The sequence below is a fragment of the Mesocricetus auratus genome, unplaced genomic scaffold (genome assembly GCF_017639785.1).
Source record: "Mesocricetus auratus isolate SY011 unplaced genomic scaffold, BCM_Maur_2.0 Super-Scaffold_100013, whole genome shotgun sequence".
Lineage (NCBI taxonomy): Eukaryota > Metazoa > Chordata > Mammalia > Rodentia > Cricetidae > Mesocricetus > Mesocricetus auratus.
The window spans coordinates 34936308-34953724 of NW_024429196.1; the positions used below are offsets into that span (position 1 = coordinate 34936308).

The following is a 17417-nucleotide window of genomic DNA, read 5'->3' on the forward strand; positions in this document are numbered from 1 at the left end:
AACCTCTTTTCTTACCTCTTGTGTTCATCGTTGGTTTCAGAGTGTCATGAACATGATGCACGTCATCAGCATCCCATACTCGCTGATGAAGGTTAACCCCCTCTCCTGGATCCAGAAGGTCTGCCAGTACAAAGGTTGGTCTCTCCTAGCCCTGTGGGTGATTTGGTGACAAGATAATTCACCATTCCCTGTAATTGCAATTATCTGTCTTTTTCAGCTTCACACAGTCTGACAGAGACATATGATAACTTCTATTTTCCTTTTCAGCGAAAGTGGCTTGTGTGAAATCAAGAGACATGCACTGGGCACTTGTAGCACATAGAGATCAGAGGGATGTCAACCTGTCCTCTCTTCGAATGTTAATAGTGGCTGATGGAGCAAATCCCTGTAAGTGAAGTATCAATTGTAGATTCAAAGATGGGCAGGCCTCAGAGATCCTTGTTATCCACATGTTGTTCTTTCACTTTGATGGCTTTTTATTTGTTTGTTTTCCTAATCTGTATCTTGGTTGAGATTACCTTAAATTAACCAAGCAGTGTTCTTCATAAATAAAAGAATAACAGAGTGCTTAAGGACAAGATGTTTACAAACTGCAGGCCTACAATCCAAAGAAACATCCTGGTTTTTAGAGATAGTTCCTTTTTGAATTTTGTTTTCTCAACTCTACAGTGTAGCCAGAGCATAACGCTTGAGTATTAAAAGGTCAATTCTTTGGCATAGAATGAAAGCTCAGGAAATACTATTTTATGGTCAGCTATAGTTCTGTTGATCAACATTAAGCTCTATCTATCTATCTTTCTTTCTTTCTATTTATTTACTTACTTTCTTACTTATTGGTTTTACGAGACAGAGTTTCTCTGTGTAACAGCCCTGGCTGTCCTGGAACTTACTCTGTAGACCAAGTTGGTCTCAAGCTCACAGAGTTCCACCTGTTTCTGCTTCCCAGATGTTGAGATTAGAGGCATGCGTGCACACACACACACACACACACACACACACACACACACACACACACACACACAGCTAAGGTTTCATTTTTAATAATACTTTGTTACAAAATACTTTAACACAAAGTCAGATAAAATAAATTAGCATGTTCATAAAATATTCTTTATATGCCTTGAAATAGCTTGTTTTTGTGAAACAGATCTATAAAGTCAGAAGCCATGTGTCAGAATAGAACGGAATGAAAGACTGTTTCGATCTCATCTGTAATCAGTGCATAGCTGTATTTCTAAATTAAAACAGGCTATGCTTTCTTGATACCTGACAGGTGAAAGTGAGCTTAGAAACAGATTACTTGGTTTATAAATGATTCCTTCACTTCTAAAATAATTAGATAAAATGTGAACATTAAATAATCTTAATATACATCACCACAGAACATCTTGCATAGAACAAAGTAAATTTTGTATTTGAAAGTCAGATATTTAATGTAGGAAACATTTTCTTTGTTTAGATTGACACACATTTTTCTGGAATTTGCATACTGAAGGTGGTAGACCAGGTTTCAGGGAAGTTAATAAAATAAGTTCATTAGTTAGCAAAAAAATAATAATTAGTTTTCTGTATAGAAGTTGCAGTTTTTGAATTCTTCTTATAAAGGCTTGCCATTATTATCTTTCAGTGTAACATAAGTAATAAATTGTAGTTAATGTTTTGTTTCTCTGTGGTACCTTATTCTGTTTATACCTGTATCCAAACTTCAAAATTATTTTGCTATTATGGGATAATTTCAAGTCAGTCACAATGTTATGCTTATCTGACCATTGTCCCTCTTTTTCTCCAGGGTCTATTTCTTCTTGTGATGCATTTCTCAATGTCTTCCAGAGTAAAGGCCTTCGACAGGAGGTCATCTGTCCCTGTGCTAGCTCACCAGAGGCCCTCACTGTGGCAATCCGGAGGTACTGGGTCATGTCAATTATAGTATATAGCTATGCTAATGGAGTAACTGAAAAAGGGAGAAGTCATAGTAGTTAGTGCTTAGTGTGAGCTTAGGAATAGCCTTCAACTTTTTCATGGTGAGTTTCTTTCTTACAGGTAAGAATGGTTCTCTTGAATTCTCTAGATTGGTTAGAGAAATGTTTCTGGTTTTCTCCAGCTTCATTGTCTTTTCTGAGTTGTTAGAACTCTGTATTGGAATATGTGGGACCCATATGATATTCAGGTTACAGTACTCAATTTTCATTGGCTTGTGTAAATCATGGTTTTTATTTGGGGGGTGGAATGAAGTAATTGTTGAGCCATGATCCTGAATATGTGGTTTTATTGTCATCTCTACTTTGTCCCATGGAAAAATGTACTTTAAGAAACTTAGCCAAATGTAAAAGCACACACCTTTAATCCCCACATAGGAGGCAGAGGCAGATGAATCTCTGTGAGTTGAAGACCTATCTGGTCCACCTAGTGGATTTAAGGCCAGACATAGTAAGATCCTGTTGTGGAAAAAAAAAAAAAAAGGAAAGAAAAAGAAACACCCTGGTTTTCTCAGCAGCATGGTAGTACATTAGCAGCTCTAAGGACTGTGATAACCAGTTGTGTCATAGCCTGGCCATTGAGTATTCTAAGATGTTTTTCCTGGGAACAACATTATTCACTATTGATCATAAGTCACTCTAGCTTGCATCAGAATAGTACAGTACAGGGGAAGGGAAGTAGTTCTAGAGATATAAAATTTAACCTACTTCAATGAGAAAAGCCAAGTCCTGTAAGGCAATACAAGGAAGGATCACCTGATCAGCATCATCAGTAATTGGAACTGACTGTCAATCACCACTCCAACCTTTCAATTATCAACACTAACATAACAAAGTGTTGGCAGCATAAAGGACTTTAAAACTTATATATTATTTTTCATTGTTTTGGGTCCTACCTCTAAGTGGCTTTTATTCCATGTAATGGATGTGTACTCCATTAGGAGAAGAGGTAACACTGAGAACTCAGTGTGCAAAAGTAGAAGTTGTGCTTTATTTCAGCAGAAGAGAGTATGTTCCAACCCTAATTAAATTCAATGGGCCATACACATGTGAACACCAATCATGAAAGCAGCAGGGAAACATTTTTGGAAGAGTCTTAATATGAGTGGGAAGGAGATGAAGTGTGAGGGTAATTGGAGGATGAAAACAACCAAAACATTACACACATGTTTGAAATTGTCAAAGAATTTTTAAAAATAAAAAATAGAGCTTCCTAAAATTTTATCTGAAGAATGTGTTAGTTACTTTTCTTGTTGCTGTGATGAAATATGTAATAAAAGAAACTTATGGAAGGAAGGGCTCGTTTTTGTGGAACAGATTAAGGATAGAGTCCATTGGGGCAGTGAAAGCATGGTAGCAAGAGTGTGAGACAACAGTTTACATTGTGTCAATAGTTAAGAGGCTGAGAGAGATGAATGCTAGTGTTCAGCTATCTTTCTCTTTTTTGTTCAATTGTAACTCCAGTTCATTAGATGATATCACACTCATTCAGTATGCGTCTTCTCTCCTCCGTTGAACCTTTCTGCAAATACCTTTACGTGTGCCTCCAAGAGGTTTATTTCCTAGGTAATTTTACTTCCAGTGAAGTTGACAATGAAATTTAACTATTATAGATAATTTCTGTAAGAAAGAAAATCTGTGATGTTCTTAGATTTTTGTTGTATTATTAACTAAATTGTAGGCCTGAGAAAATGAAAATTTCCAAAGTCTGAGTCACTTTTAATCTTGTCAAACTAGAAAATATGACTGTCACATTTTTAATTAGATGATGAAACATGTTATTGGCAAGAGTCTAGTCTCCATCCTTTAGAAGTATTATACTTTAGATGCTCTCTGAATAATCTGACATTTGTTTTTGACCTGGAAACACGAAATGTACTTATGGTTGTATAGCGCAGGAGATTTATCCTAATTGCCCTCTTCCAAGATCAGTTTTTAAATGTGCTTGATTTGTGTTCCTAAGAGTAGATATCAAGAAGATGGAACATCAAGTTTGGTGGGGGCCAGTAGTCTAGAGTCTGAAGTTTGAGCTCAACCTTTCTGATGCTTGGCCATATAACCTTTACCACTTGTTCCAGGGCCTTAGTTTATTCTGTGAAAAGTGAGAGAATTGGATACAGTAATCTCTAAATTGTCTTTTGTATAAATGTTTAAGAGTTTATAGTGCTGATAAGTAGAAATGCAGCCACTAAGTAGGTCACAAATGTGATCCATGTATATAGATTTGACTGGATAATTTGCTCTTCCTGAAAATGTGTCCTTGATGGTGAGGTTTTTCATTGTAGGTCTTGAATGTTATAAAATATCACCACAGAAAAAAAGTATGTAGGTTCATTGTTCTCAAAGGACACTGTTCATTTTTGTCACCATTTTTTAACTGGTATTAACTGAGAAGAAATGGAATATGTGATATGATCACTGGGGCTGATTTAGTTGTTGCTGTTGGTTTTATTTTATTGCAACACGAGAGTCTTAATATGTAGTTCAATCTGCCTTTGAACTTGAACCCTGTCTTAGTCCCTGTTTTATTGCTGTGAAGAGACACCATCACCAAGGCAACTCTTATAAAAGAAAGAAAGTATTTAACTGGGGGCTTGCTGACAGTTTCAGAGATTTGGTCCATTATCATCATGGCAAAAAGCATGGCCCCATGTGGGCAGTCATGGAGCTAGAGTAATAGCTGAGAGCTGCATCCTGATCTGTAGTCATCAGACAGAGACACTGGGCATGTGCTTTTTGAAACCTCAAAACCAACCCCCACCCACAGACATGCCTACAACAAGGCCACACCTCCTAATCCTTGACTAGTATTACTCCCTGATGAGCAAGCATTCAAATATATAAGCCTATGGCCATTCACCACCACAGAATCCTCCTGCATTTACAATCATTTGTTACCAGGCCTGGTTACCTTGTCAGAATTTTGGTCAAGTGATTTCACTGACAAATTCTCATATAGAGTTTTTTCTCTAGAAATTTAAAGATTATAGGTCAAAAGAAGAAAGACTTGTCATTTTGAGAGCCAAAATATCTGTGTATAATCCTGAACTATTTTTAGAAAGAACATTTTATAAGCCTTAAGAATTCCACTTATTCACTGTTATATCCTTGCTTTTAATTTTAACCCTTGCTGTTTGACATCTCTGGCACAATTTAGCATATGTTCTCTTGGTCTCTGTCACTCATACTTGTAGCTGTAGTTACTATAGTACTGCTCTAAACATGGCATGCTAGAGTTGTTTCGAGCAAGCTAATGTGACTAAGATTGTTATCACAAGACACTACAGGAGGTGGAAATAGTTTCTATGAGATCTGTGGGTTTTAACTATCTATAGAAAAGAAGATAACAATCTGGAAAGATATAAGCAGCTAAAAGAATGACTTAGTATACAAGCATGAAGAATAAGTTCAATCTGCAGTATCTACATTTTGAAAATGGGAGTAGTTGCTGGGCACACAGTGCATGCCTGTAATTGCAGCACTAGTAAGCAGAGACAGAGGAAGATCCCAGGGTGAGACCCCTTGTTTAGCCAGTTCAGACAAACTGTTACGCTCCAGGTTCAGTGAGAGGTCCTGGATCAAAATATAAGGTGGAGAGTGATTTAGGAAGACACCCCATATCAGTCTCTGCCCTCCACTTGTACACACACACACACACACACACACACACACACACACACAAGAAAAATATAACACTAAGTAGGTGCTGTAACAAGTGTATCTCCAGTTTATCTTCATTTTCTATGAAGCACATCGCCATGTATCCTCTGGAAACAGAATAGAATATAAGGCCAAATTCTGTGTTCAGAGAGCAAATGTGATTGTGAAGTAAGAAGTGCAACTATTTTCTGTGATCTTATATCATAAATATCTTTCTTAGTTATCTCAACTGATAGTAAATAATATACTTCTTGACAATTCAGTTCCTGCCTACAATCTGAGTCTAAATTGATTTTACTGAAAATTCAAGTGATCTAATCGCTAGAAATAACTTTGCTTTCTTCTCCCAAGTTTTGATCAAGTAAGAAAAGAAAAATGGCCCCTCACAGAAGATCCAGCTGTGCCCTTCCCTGAAGCTGGTTCTATTTCTCTTCCAGTGTTGGGGTGACTACCTCTGCCTCATGGTACCATCTTCCCTTTGCTAAGCAGAGAGTAGAATGGTATGATTAAGCAGAGAGTAGAATAGTATGATTCTTCTCTGATGCTTCTATCTTGGTTTACATCTCTGGAAGACAATATTACAGGGCCAAGGATACTTCAGTCCTGTAGCATTTGCCTGGTGGAGTTTAGCTCATCTGCACAAAGTCCTTTCCAAGTTTCTCTGAACAATCTGGAAGCCAGTAGAGGAATGGGGTTGTATACTGGCCATGGTGTGGCAAATAACATCTTTCTATAACCGTGCCCTACCCTTTGTGTAGATGGTTATGAAAATTTTACAGAAGTCATAGGTATAGAAAGATAGGTATGTGACACACATTTGACAAAGTAGTCTTTCTTCAAATCACACTAAAAGCCCTTAAAATGAAACAACAAGCTTTGAGTAATGTTAGAAAATTAATAGTATCATTTCTGATGTAACATTTTAATTCTGAATACTACATTGAGTAATTTTTGAATGACTGATTCATGTCCTAGAGGAGGCCTGTGATTCTTTGGAGAAACATGCCTGCCTATAGCACTGAGAAAGAACAACAAAAAGAATCAATGAAGGGCCTGGGGAAATGGCTCCATTGGTAGTGTATTTGCTATATAACCATGATGATCTGAGTTTGGGTCCCCACCAGCTGTATAAAAAGCTGGGTGCAATGGTACACGTCATTAGCCCAGTGCTGGAGGGTTGGAGATGGGCAAATTTGGGGCTTGATGGCCAGCCAGTCTAGTGAAATTGGTGATCTCCAGGTTGATTAACTGCTTTTCACTCTGGCATTCTAGGTAACTAAGCATCATTCATTTCCTTCTTTTGAAGAAAATAGACCCAAGTGAATGACATCCCTGGTTTCTCTAAACTGTACTTCCTACACAACCTAAGTTTACTCTCTTCTATGGCTGTAAAATAATCCCACTGTGTATATGTGCCACATTTTCCTTATGGTTTTCTCTGTTGTTGGACACATAGGTTGTTGAGAGTAATGCTGTAGTCAACATTGATGAGTACTTTTCTTTAGTGTTGATTCTGTGTTTTTCTCATTCTTTTAATTTGTTCCTGAATATATTTGATGAAAAGTAGTGTACATACTTGCATTTGTTTCAGCATTCTCTATGGATTGTTTCTATAATATACGAACAGAGAAAAATATCCTCATGCTGATATTTCACGTATTGTATCCTGTGGATAGGATAAGGATTGTTGTTTGGGAAAATGAGCAGACACAAGTGACTCTCACTGCATTTGGTTGATTGTATACCACCTACTCCAAAACATGTTCTGAGTACTTGACATGAATTTTTCATGTGTGAGAACTCTGCTCAATTATTAGGTTAAAGAAAAACAGTTTTATTGGGGCTAGAGAGATGACTTAGCAGTTAAGAGCACTGGCTACTCTTCCAGACGACTTGTGTTTCATTCTCAGCATCCACATGGCAATTCACAACTATCTGTAACTTCAGTTCCAGGGATCCAATACCCTCACACAGACATACATGCTTCTACAACAACAACTTCTAGAAAAAATAAGTCATTCTTTAAAAAGAAAAATAGCTTTGATATATCCTATGAAACTATTTCAGGTGGGGCTATGGAAAAGCTTCATTAAATATTTTTAGTGCAACGACAAAAATGGGGCTTTCTTAAATATCTCTTAAAGTACAGTGTAGTGGGTGTTGGCAATTCTTATTATATATTACTTTTCATTGATTTTATTGTTGTTATCAAATACCTGACAAGAAGCAGCTTAAAGGAGATATTTGTGTTGGTTCATGGTTTAAGGGGGCATGATTTATCATGGTTGGAAGACACATGTTGGGTGATAGGAGCATGAAGCAGCTGCTTACTCACTTCTCAGCAGTCCAGGAAGCAAAGAGAGATTAAGGAATGGTGGGACTCTTTTCTTTCATTTTCTCCCTTTTGATTCAGTCCAGGGTCCCAGCCGATGGGGTAGTTCTGCCCACATTTAAGGAGGATCTTCTATTTGATTTCTTCCTTCAGTTAATTCTCTCTGGATATGCCCCCTTGGACATACCCAAAAGTATCCAATGTGTTTCACAATCAAGTTGACAGTCCAAATTAACCATTGTGTGTTTGCATAATGCTTGCAGCTTCTAAAGGAAGACAAGCATTTGGCTATTATATTTTGTTGTTCTGTTATAGAGAAAACACTTTAGAGGACTAATTACTCTGGCTTGAAGTATGTAGGAGGACTGACATTTCTTCTATGTTGTCATCTAAGCAAATTGTGTCCCATGTTTAATAATCTTTCAGGGAAAGCTTATTCTGACCTGTTAATGAAGGAGACATTGAACTTCCAGTAAACATTACAGTGAAGCTGATTGCTTGTCTGGCTTTTAGTCTACTTAATTAAAAGATGTTCAATTATTATGCATGGTAATCAGTGAAGATAACATTGCAGATGCATTTGTGGATTCTTGGTAGATTTTTAACCCTTTGACACATCTGTCACTTTCTGGTTCTTTTCTTAAAAAAAAGTACAAATCAAAAATCAGCAAGCTGGGTGAGTTATAGGAAAGTGGTTTAGGTGGCCCCTGCATATGGGGGCCAGTGAGGATATGCTCATGGGTCAGACTTTCAGAGATGTGGAAGGTCAAGTCTTTCCAGGGCTTCAAACCTGGTGAGGTGGTAACCATGGCCCACTAACTGTTGAGTAGCTTACCATGTGCCTCTAGCACAAAATAGAACATATTGGAAGACTCTGGATCATGTATAATGAATGAAACTTCCAGTATCCTGTTTGATTATCAGAATGTAGAGATGCTTACAAGAGACAGCAGACGACCCTGGTGAGCAATAGGGAAAAAGAGAAGGCTGACAGCCAGCATTAGGGTGACATGCCTCACTGTGTGGTTGCCAGAGGCAGATGATTGCTATAACTAATCTCATCAGAGTTATCAGAGAAAGGCATTTTCCAAGCAGAATTAGCAGTATTGAGATGGCATGTTGAAGCTTTTAAAGGAAGACCAGAAGTTAACAGGAAGTAACAAGAGCAGCATATAACCTCATCTTTAGGTGTACTGTATAAATGTATCTCTGTTTAAATGTGTTCCCATCATCATGAGGGTCAGGCAGGTGACAACAAGAAGTTATACAGTTATGTTTTGGCTTCCTATAGAATATATTTGTTTAGTAAGTGCTGTATGTGGTTTGGGTGTTTTTGGAAACTTGGTCCTCAAATCCATGTGTTCATGGTGTCTGGAGGTAAGGCCTTTGGAGGATGATTAGGATTAGTTCAGGTCACTGTCCCATGATTATAATAAGGGTTTTATATGAAGAGAAAAAGAAGTAGAAGGTTAGCATGCTTGTCCTATCTTGTCATGTGAGTCCTTCCATCATGTTATGATACTTACAGTGTACTTACTAGGGCCAGAATCCTGTTCTTGGATTTCTTCCAAACCTCCAGAACTGGAAGCTCAACAAACCTCTATTCTTCATGTTGATCAGTCTGTATAACATTTTGTTATAACAAGAGAAAACAGACTGAGACACCCAAGTATTAAAAACTTACTTCTTTCCTGCAGTCATCATACCATAACATTTTGTATGCTCCCTTTTTTTCAAGGCAAATTGTAGAATCAAAAAATACTAGGGAAACATTGAATATGGTACCAAACTCATCAGAAGGATCAAAGCCAATGCTAGATAAATAATAGTAATCTAGCAGATGTCTTTCTGGCCCCTACTAGCCTGACATCCAGGTTTGCTTTATATACAGGATACAGAAAGAGAACAGACTTGATTTTATTAGTTTTTGATACTATCTCATGTTGTCCAAGCTGGCTTTGGATTCACTGTGAGTTGAGACTGGCCTTGAACTCCTGGTATTCTTGCCTCTACCTCCCAAATATAGGAAATTGCAGGTATACAGTATCATACCCAGTCATATTTGACTGTTAAAATTTTTTTTAATTTTTATGTATATGAATGTTTTGCCTGTGTATATGCCATGGAAGCCAGAAGATGGCATTAGACCTCCTGGAATTAGAGTTAGGGATGGTTGTAAACTGCCATGTGGTTACATGGAATTGAACTTCCGTCCCCTGAAAGAGCAGTTACTTGGTCTCTGAGCCGTATCCCCTCATGGTATTTGATTTTTTTTAATGCTAGATTGTGATAATTTGTTTAATTTTAAAATGTTTCTTAAGTTTTTAACAATGGGCTTCTGCTTTAGTACCTTGATACTAGCTAGCAAAGAAAAGTAATGTCGATATAAAAGAGCAATCAAAGTATAATTCCAGAGAAATAATAATGCCCCAGTCTCTACAGTTCTGCTTTTTGAAAATCAAGTCGCAAGATTAAAGCTGGGAGAAAAATCAAGAGGAAGAGGACAACCAAAAGTAGTATTCCACCAGCTGATGCTCATCTAATAATGAAATTAAGTAGTTTCTTCCGGATGTAATCAGGGACACAGAGTTGTAAAAAGGAAAAAAATAGTAAAACTAGTCCATAAATTAGCATAAATATTTCAAGGGCATTCATGATTGCTTAAAAAACCAACAGAATTAGAAAGCCATGGTTTTGTTTTTAAAACACAGGAAGATAAAGAACAGTATTCATAATTTTAAATAAAAATGTAGGAAGAATTTAAACAAAATATTTTAGAGATGAAAATTGTGTCGATAAGAGCCAGACTTAAGTAACACCAAGAGAGCAGTTATCTTCTGTTCAGTTTTCCTGAGCACTAAGATTCTGACCACAAGGATTATGTCATTTGTTGTCTTAAGTCTTCTTTTGCAGTGAAGTGACACCATGATAATAGCAACTCTTATAAAGAACACATTTAATTGGGGCTGACTTACAGTTCAGATGTTTAGTCCACTATCATGGCAAGAAGCATGGTGACACACTGCTTTAGAAGTAACTGAGAGTTCACATCTGGGTCCAAAGGCAGCCAGAAGAAGGAATGAGCCACTAGGCCTGGCTAGAGCTTTTGAAACCTCAAAGCTCACTTTCTAGTACACACTTTCTCCAACAAGACCATACTTACTCTGAGAAGGCCATTTTCATTCACACCCCCACACTCGGTTAAATTAAATTGCACTCAGAATCTTATTGTAAAGAAGTAACGTACACAGAGGAAAGAACAGTAAGAAACTAGCCTCTACCCTGTGCCTAGAAATGGTCTGGCTTTGTCCTTTCTGGTCTTGTGTCAGATAGCTGCTAACACTTGCAAAGTAAACCATTTCCTGTAGTTAGATTCTACCTTCTCAAGGTCTCACAACCTCCCCAAACACTTCACATTCAAAGCAAAGTAGCATGTGTTACTCAGATGAGAGAAAGAAAGCTGCATTGAGCTGATAGTGCATTGGTTTTATTTTGTAACTTTACTGTTTAAAGTTATAGCTTCAGTATCTGTTGAACTTTATCATATCTTTCCCACTAAACATTGATCTAGGGAAATTTTTTTCACCTTGAATTGCTCCTTGCATTCTGAAAAATTCCTCACAAATACTATTTGTTAAAATAAATATCTGCTTTCTAACCTTCAGAACAATGGATATGTGATGGTAACTTATGAGCCATTTTGCTTCAGTTTAAGAAGACCCCTCTAAAGAAGATTGATAATCAGTAGAGATACTCTACATCTTCACACTGCTTGGTGACCCAGGCACCTTAAATGCTAGGTTACATCATCTGGAATAAAAACCTTCAGTAATGACTTTGTAACCTTAGATCAAAGAAGCTGCCCTAGAAAAAGTACCTCCTTCCTATCCCTGCTCAGCAGTTCCCAAGAAATCCTCCTCAAGTGAGTTGCAAGGTAGTATCTTAGTGATTGATTTACTGGAAGCCCAGACATTCCCTCACAGAAGCAGCATTGTTGAAGCTACTTTGAACTATTTGCTGAGTCTCACATATCTTTGGCTGGCTTCTAACTTGCTGTGTAGCCAGGGCTGGCTTTGAACTCCTGCTTTTGCCCTCACATTCTCTGATTAGGGTTGACAGGCATTAGTGCTACCACACTCAGGTGAATGAGCTACTTTGATTCGACCAGGTGGAGCATACTGTCTTTGTGGAGACATTTCTGTATTCCAGGGATGGAGTCATATCTTGGTGTCTCAGCATTAGTACCCTGGTCAGCTAGTCTCCTTTGGAAGTTATTGGTCTCCATCTCCTTACTGTTCACATATTGGCGTTGTATGGCCTGGGAATGAAGAAGTACCTGCATCATAGGCCTGTGTTCATCTACTTTAAGTGTTTGAAAATATGCTTGAGGGCTCCGTGGTGAAGAGCCCTTGCTGCTCTTCCAAATGACGATTCCCATCACGCACATGGCAGCTCATAACTGCCTGTAACTCCAGTTTCAGGGGATCTGACACCTTCACACAGACAGACATACATACAGGCAAAACCTCATGTACACTAAATAAATAATAAATCTTTTAGGAAAAAGAAAAAATAGTGGGGCATTGGTGATGCATGCCTTTAATCCTGGCACTTGGGAGGCAGAGGCAAGTGGATCTGTGAGTTCTAGGCCAGCCTATCTACAGAGCAAGTGTCAGGATAGGCTCCAAAGCTGCATGGAGAAACCCTGTCTTGAAAAACCAAAAAAAAAAAAAAAAAAGAATGAAAAAGAAAAAATATACCTGGAATTCAGGAAATCCTTTTTTCGTCAATAATGTTTTTATTTAAATTAGAAACATGAATGCTTCACATGTCAATTCCAGTTCCCTCTCCCACCCCTCCTCTCTTGTCCCTCTACCAGTCCTCCCAGCCCCCCACCCAATCCCCACATCATTCCCCAGGGAGGGTGAGGTCCTCCTTGGGGGGGATCTCCAAAGTCTGTCATTTCATTCAGGGAATGCCCTTCCCCATGTGTCCAGGCTGAGAAAGCACCCCTCTATTTGGAATGGGCTCCCAAAGATCATTCATACAACATGGTAAACACTGATCTACAACCCAAGGCCCCAGTAACTTCTGTGGCCTCCTCACTGGCACTACATTCATGGAGTCTGGATCAGTCGCCTGTTGGCCTCTCAGCCATCAGTCTGGGACTCAAGAGCTCCCCCTTATCCAGTCAACTGTCTTTGTGGGTTTCACCATCATGGTCTTGACCCCTTTGCTCATCACTCCTCCATCTCCGTCACTAGGTTCCAGGAATTCAATTCAGTGTTTAGCTGTGGATATTTGTCTCTGCTTCCATCAGTCCCTGGATGAAGGTTCTAGGATGGCATATAGGATAGTCATCAACCCTATCATCAAGGAGGGGCTATTAATATAGTCTCTCCACTATTGCTTAGTTTGCTAGTTGGTGTTATCCTTGTAGATCTCTGTCTCCTCAAGCCTATAATGACTTGGTCTATTATGGTATTTCTCATTCTGCTCTCCTCTATTCTTCCCTTGACTCAACCTTCCTGCTCGTCCATGCCTTCTTCTCCCCTCCTCTTATCCCCCTCTCTTTTTCTTGGTTCCCTCTCCCCTCCCCTGATGTTCCCAATGTGCTCAGGAGAGCTTGCCTCATTCCACTTCTCTGGGGTATGATGCATCTCTCTTGGGAACCTCCTTGTTTCCCAGACTCACTGGCACTGGGATTGTAGGCTGACACTCCCCTGATCCATATCTAAAATCCATATATGAGTGAGTACATACCATGTTTGTCTTTTTGTGTCTGGGTTACCTCACTCAGGATGGTTTCCTCTAGTGCCATCCGTTTGCCTGCAAATTTCAAGATTCCATTGTTTTTCTCCGCTGAGTAGTACTCCATTGTGTAAATGTACCACATTTTCTCTATCCACTCTTCAGTTGTGGGGCATCTAGGTTGCTTCCAGGATCTAGCTAACTGCTTATTATTGTGTGTATGTTCTGTAATGAACTGTTAAATAGAAATAGTGTGGTAAACTGTTATAGACAAGGAGAGGGAAACATGCTATTGCCCACGTTTGTATCCTTCCCCCAAATAACCCACTGTTTCTCAGTTGAGAATTGCTCCATTGGACATTACCTAATACAATGAGAAAAATGAAAGACCTTTGTTTTCTCTCTTGCAAACAGTGAATGACAGATGGCAGCAAGGCTTTGCAAATGTAGCCACCTTTACTCTATGAAGCTCTGAGAAAGGAATCATCATAACTGCTAATTATTTACTTGCCTCTGTTTATTTTATGTTAATGCTTTTTGAGACTTGCCTGGCTCTGCCTGCTGTTGGCAATAGCAAACTCTAGTTTAAAATTTATAGTAGCAGCCGGGCGTTGGTGGCGCACGCCTTTAATCCCAGCACTCGGGAGGCAGAGGCAGGCGGATCTCTGTGAGTTCGAGGCCAGCCTGGTCTACAAGAGCTAGTTCCAGGACAGCCTCTAAAAGCCTCGGAGAAACCCTGCCTCAAAAACCAAAAAAATAAAATTTATAGTAGCTATTTCTTCAATATTATACAGCAAGATTAACCAATAGCTTATCAAGTACTTTACAGAAGCTGGAAATGCCATGGAAAGGGGAGGAAATGCTGAGCATAGTTTTAAGTAATACACACACAGGTTGAAGTCATTTACCTTAAAGCATATTTATTTCATGTTTCTTATTTCTTATTGCCAACGTTGAAATGCTGCTTTCTGTGTTTAAGTTGCTTTTATACATTATTGCACCATTGTGTACAGTGCATAGCTGTTTATTTTCCTCCTTCCATACCTCTAGATAGAAAAACCTTTTAACATTCCTGGAAATTACTGAATTCACTCTTCTTTAAGCTTGTTCTTTGTAGGCACTCATTGCTGGAGTCTTGAGCATATTCTGCCATCTTTGTGCTGAGTCTGGAGATTGATAAATGGGTCTTTGTTCACTTTATTTATATTGATTATTGCAGTAAGTGTTTTGATCTGTCTGGATTCTGCTTATCAGCACTACTTTTTTTTATTTAGCTGTCTCTTTTATTTACTTGGAGTATTGTTATTTCCTTGAACAGTAAGTGATAGAAAAAGGTCTACCTCTTAATAGTTCATGTGGTTTGAATGCGAAATGCCCCCCATAAGCACATGCATTTGAACAGTTGGATCCTGGTTAGTGGTGCTGTTCAAGAATGTAATGGAATTATTAGGAAGTGGAGCCTTGCTGGAGGAAGTAAGTTACTGAGGGTGGGCCTAGGAGTTTCATATCCTGGCTCCACCTCCTGTTTATTCACTCTCTGTTTCTGGAATACTGGTGGAAAGCAAGTGACCAGCATTATACTACTGCTGCCATGCCTTCTACACCATAATGGGCAGTATTCCCTCCGGAACTGTGAATCAAAATAAACCTTTCCTCTCTTAAGTTGACAAAGTAATAACAAATCACAGAAATAAATCTAATACAGTCATCAAGAAAACACAACTGAAACAAGGAAGATAATTGCTGCTTTATCACCTTAGAAAAAAATTAATGCTGAGACACTATCGTGAGAAGCACATTGTTGAGGCTACATGTGTTTGGACCTGAGCTATGGTCATGGTCAAGAAGTAATCTAACCTCATCTCTACACAGGGTTACTGTTAAAAATTTATGAATACATATAAGTATAACCACATTCATCCAGTACTGCATACAGGTCTAATCAATGAGAAAAAATGCTAGTGTATTCCATTCTGTTAGATGGGAAACAAAGGCATACATTTTTTTTTCAAAAGGCTTTTAGGATTCCTTAAAAATTTAAGTATAGATACTTATTTCATTATCTGTCTACATATGCATCTTATAGATATGTTTCCTGATATATAAAAATTTAGCTAAAATAAATGATCCTATGTTCTGAATATTAAATACTACATATCAATTACGACAGCTGGATTCACTGATATATCACATGCATTAATGTACATGAACATACTCTGTATAAGTATGTATAGGCTCTCATGTGGAAAGATCCAGAGATGACTTGTGTGAAACCATGTAGCAGAATATGCATATTATGATTTTGCTTCTCTATGAAAATATTTTTACATATGCACATAATTTTACAGAGGGATGTGAATAGGTTACTAGTGGGGCAGGGTAGAACTAACGAACAGTTAAAACATTAAGAATTTTCCAGTTGTGCTGCTTGATCTGACTAGTTTTTGCTGAGAATATGCTTTTGTGTGGCTCATATATTTTAGTTTAAATACTCATCTAAAGCTGCAGTTAGCTATGATGTACACTGTATCCTAGTAATGGGGTAGGGAAACCATCAAGAAAAGTGAGTAGTGTTCAAGTTGGGGCATGAGGTCTACTCTGAAGCCCACCAGTTCCTTGGACACCTAGCATATCTCATAGTTAATATTGATTGTCAACTTGATAGGATTTAGAACCACATAGTACAGAAACCTCTGGTCGTGTCTGTGAGGGAAGATCCACTGTGGATAGCACCATTCAGTCTTAGACTGAATAAAAGGAGAAAGGAATCTGAGTACCATTGTTCAGCTCTCTGGTTCCTAGCTCTAGGTGCAACGTGACCAACTGCCTCACATATATTGTCATGCCTTCCCCACTATCATAGACTATACCCTGAAACCATAAGCCAGGACAAACTATTCCTGATGTTGATTTTGTAAGGAACTCTGTCACAGCAACAACAACAACAACAAAAAAAAACATATTTGTGCCTGAGATTTCTAACCTGAAAGTGAGACAGATAGTACCTATATAGGTTTGCTATAGAGATTTTAATAAAGGGTCTGAGCATTTCTGAACTCGAAACACGTTGAAGTGTTAGGTTTGCAATTAATAAGAAGAAGCCTTTAGGCACACCAGGTATGATGGAGAAGTTGAGAGGCAGGTGGAATGATAGGGTTACAGAAAGTAGCTAGAATTCATAAGCCTTTCCTCCTCCCTTTTCACATGCTTTTTATAAGTCTGTAAGGAAGAAAACTCTGGGGCCTTTTCCTCTGCCCAGCAAGGGAATCTGTTATATATAGTAAGTGGTAGTAGACTATGGTAAAGCAAGGTAAGTATTAATCACTTCTGAAACAGTTATAACTTAAGATACTTAATACATTTATGAATCTTTTCAACTATTCTTAAATGTAGAAAAGGATGTTGCAACTAAGATAACAAACTAGATACTGTTGGAACTTAAAAATATGGTTTTCAGAGCCCACTGTCACCAAGTGTGCTTGTGGCTAATGTTCCCATGCTTGGGATTGTCAGAACTAGTCAAAGATGTTGCTTCTATGTAACCCTCTCCCCTTTATTATTAAGAGTATGTTAGTATCTTAGGCTGGCATAACGAAGAACTGCAGCTGACTGCCTTTAAAAAACAAAAACTGAGTTGCTTCTTTCCTCCTGGAGTCTAAAGCCCAAAGTCAAGGTATGGGCAGAACTGTACCTTCATT

General features: G+C 38.4%; 1 protein-coding gene across 4 annotated transcripts in view; it reads left to right on the top strand.

Moving 5' to 3' along the window:
* The window catches only part of Dip2c (disco interacting protein 2 homolog C), a 368984-nt gene that overhangs the window by 256671 nt on the left and 94896 nt on the right, over positions 1 to 17417 (top strand). For all 4 annotated transcript variants that reach the window (XM_013114670.3, XM_013114671.3, XM_013114672.3 and 1 more), the window contains 3 exons: positions 41 to 134; positions 268 to 387; positions 1790 to 1904. In XM_013114670.3, coding sequence (XP_012970124.1) covers positions 41 to 134; positions 268 to 387; positions 1790 to 1904 — 329 coding nt within the window. The remainder of the gene's footprint in view (positions 1 to 40; positions 135 to 267; positions 388 to 1789; positions 1905 to 17417) is intronic.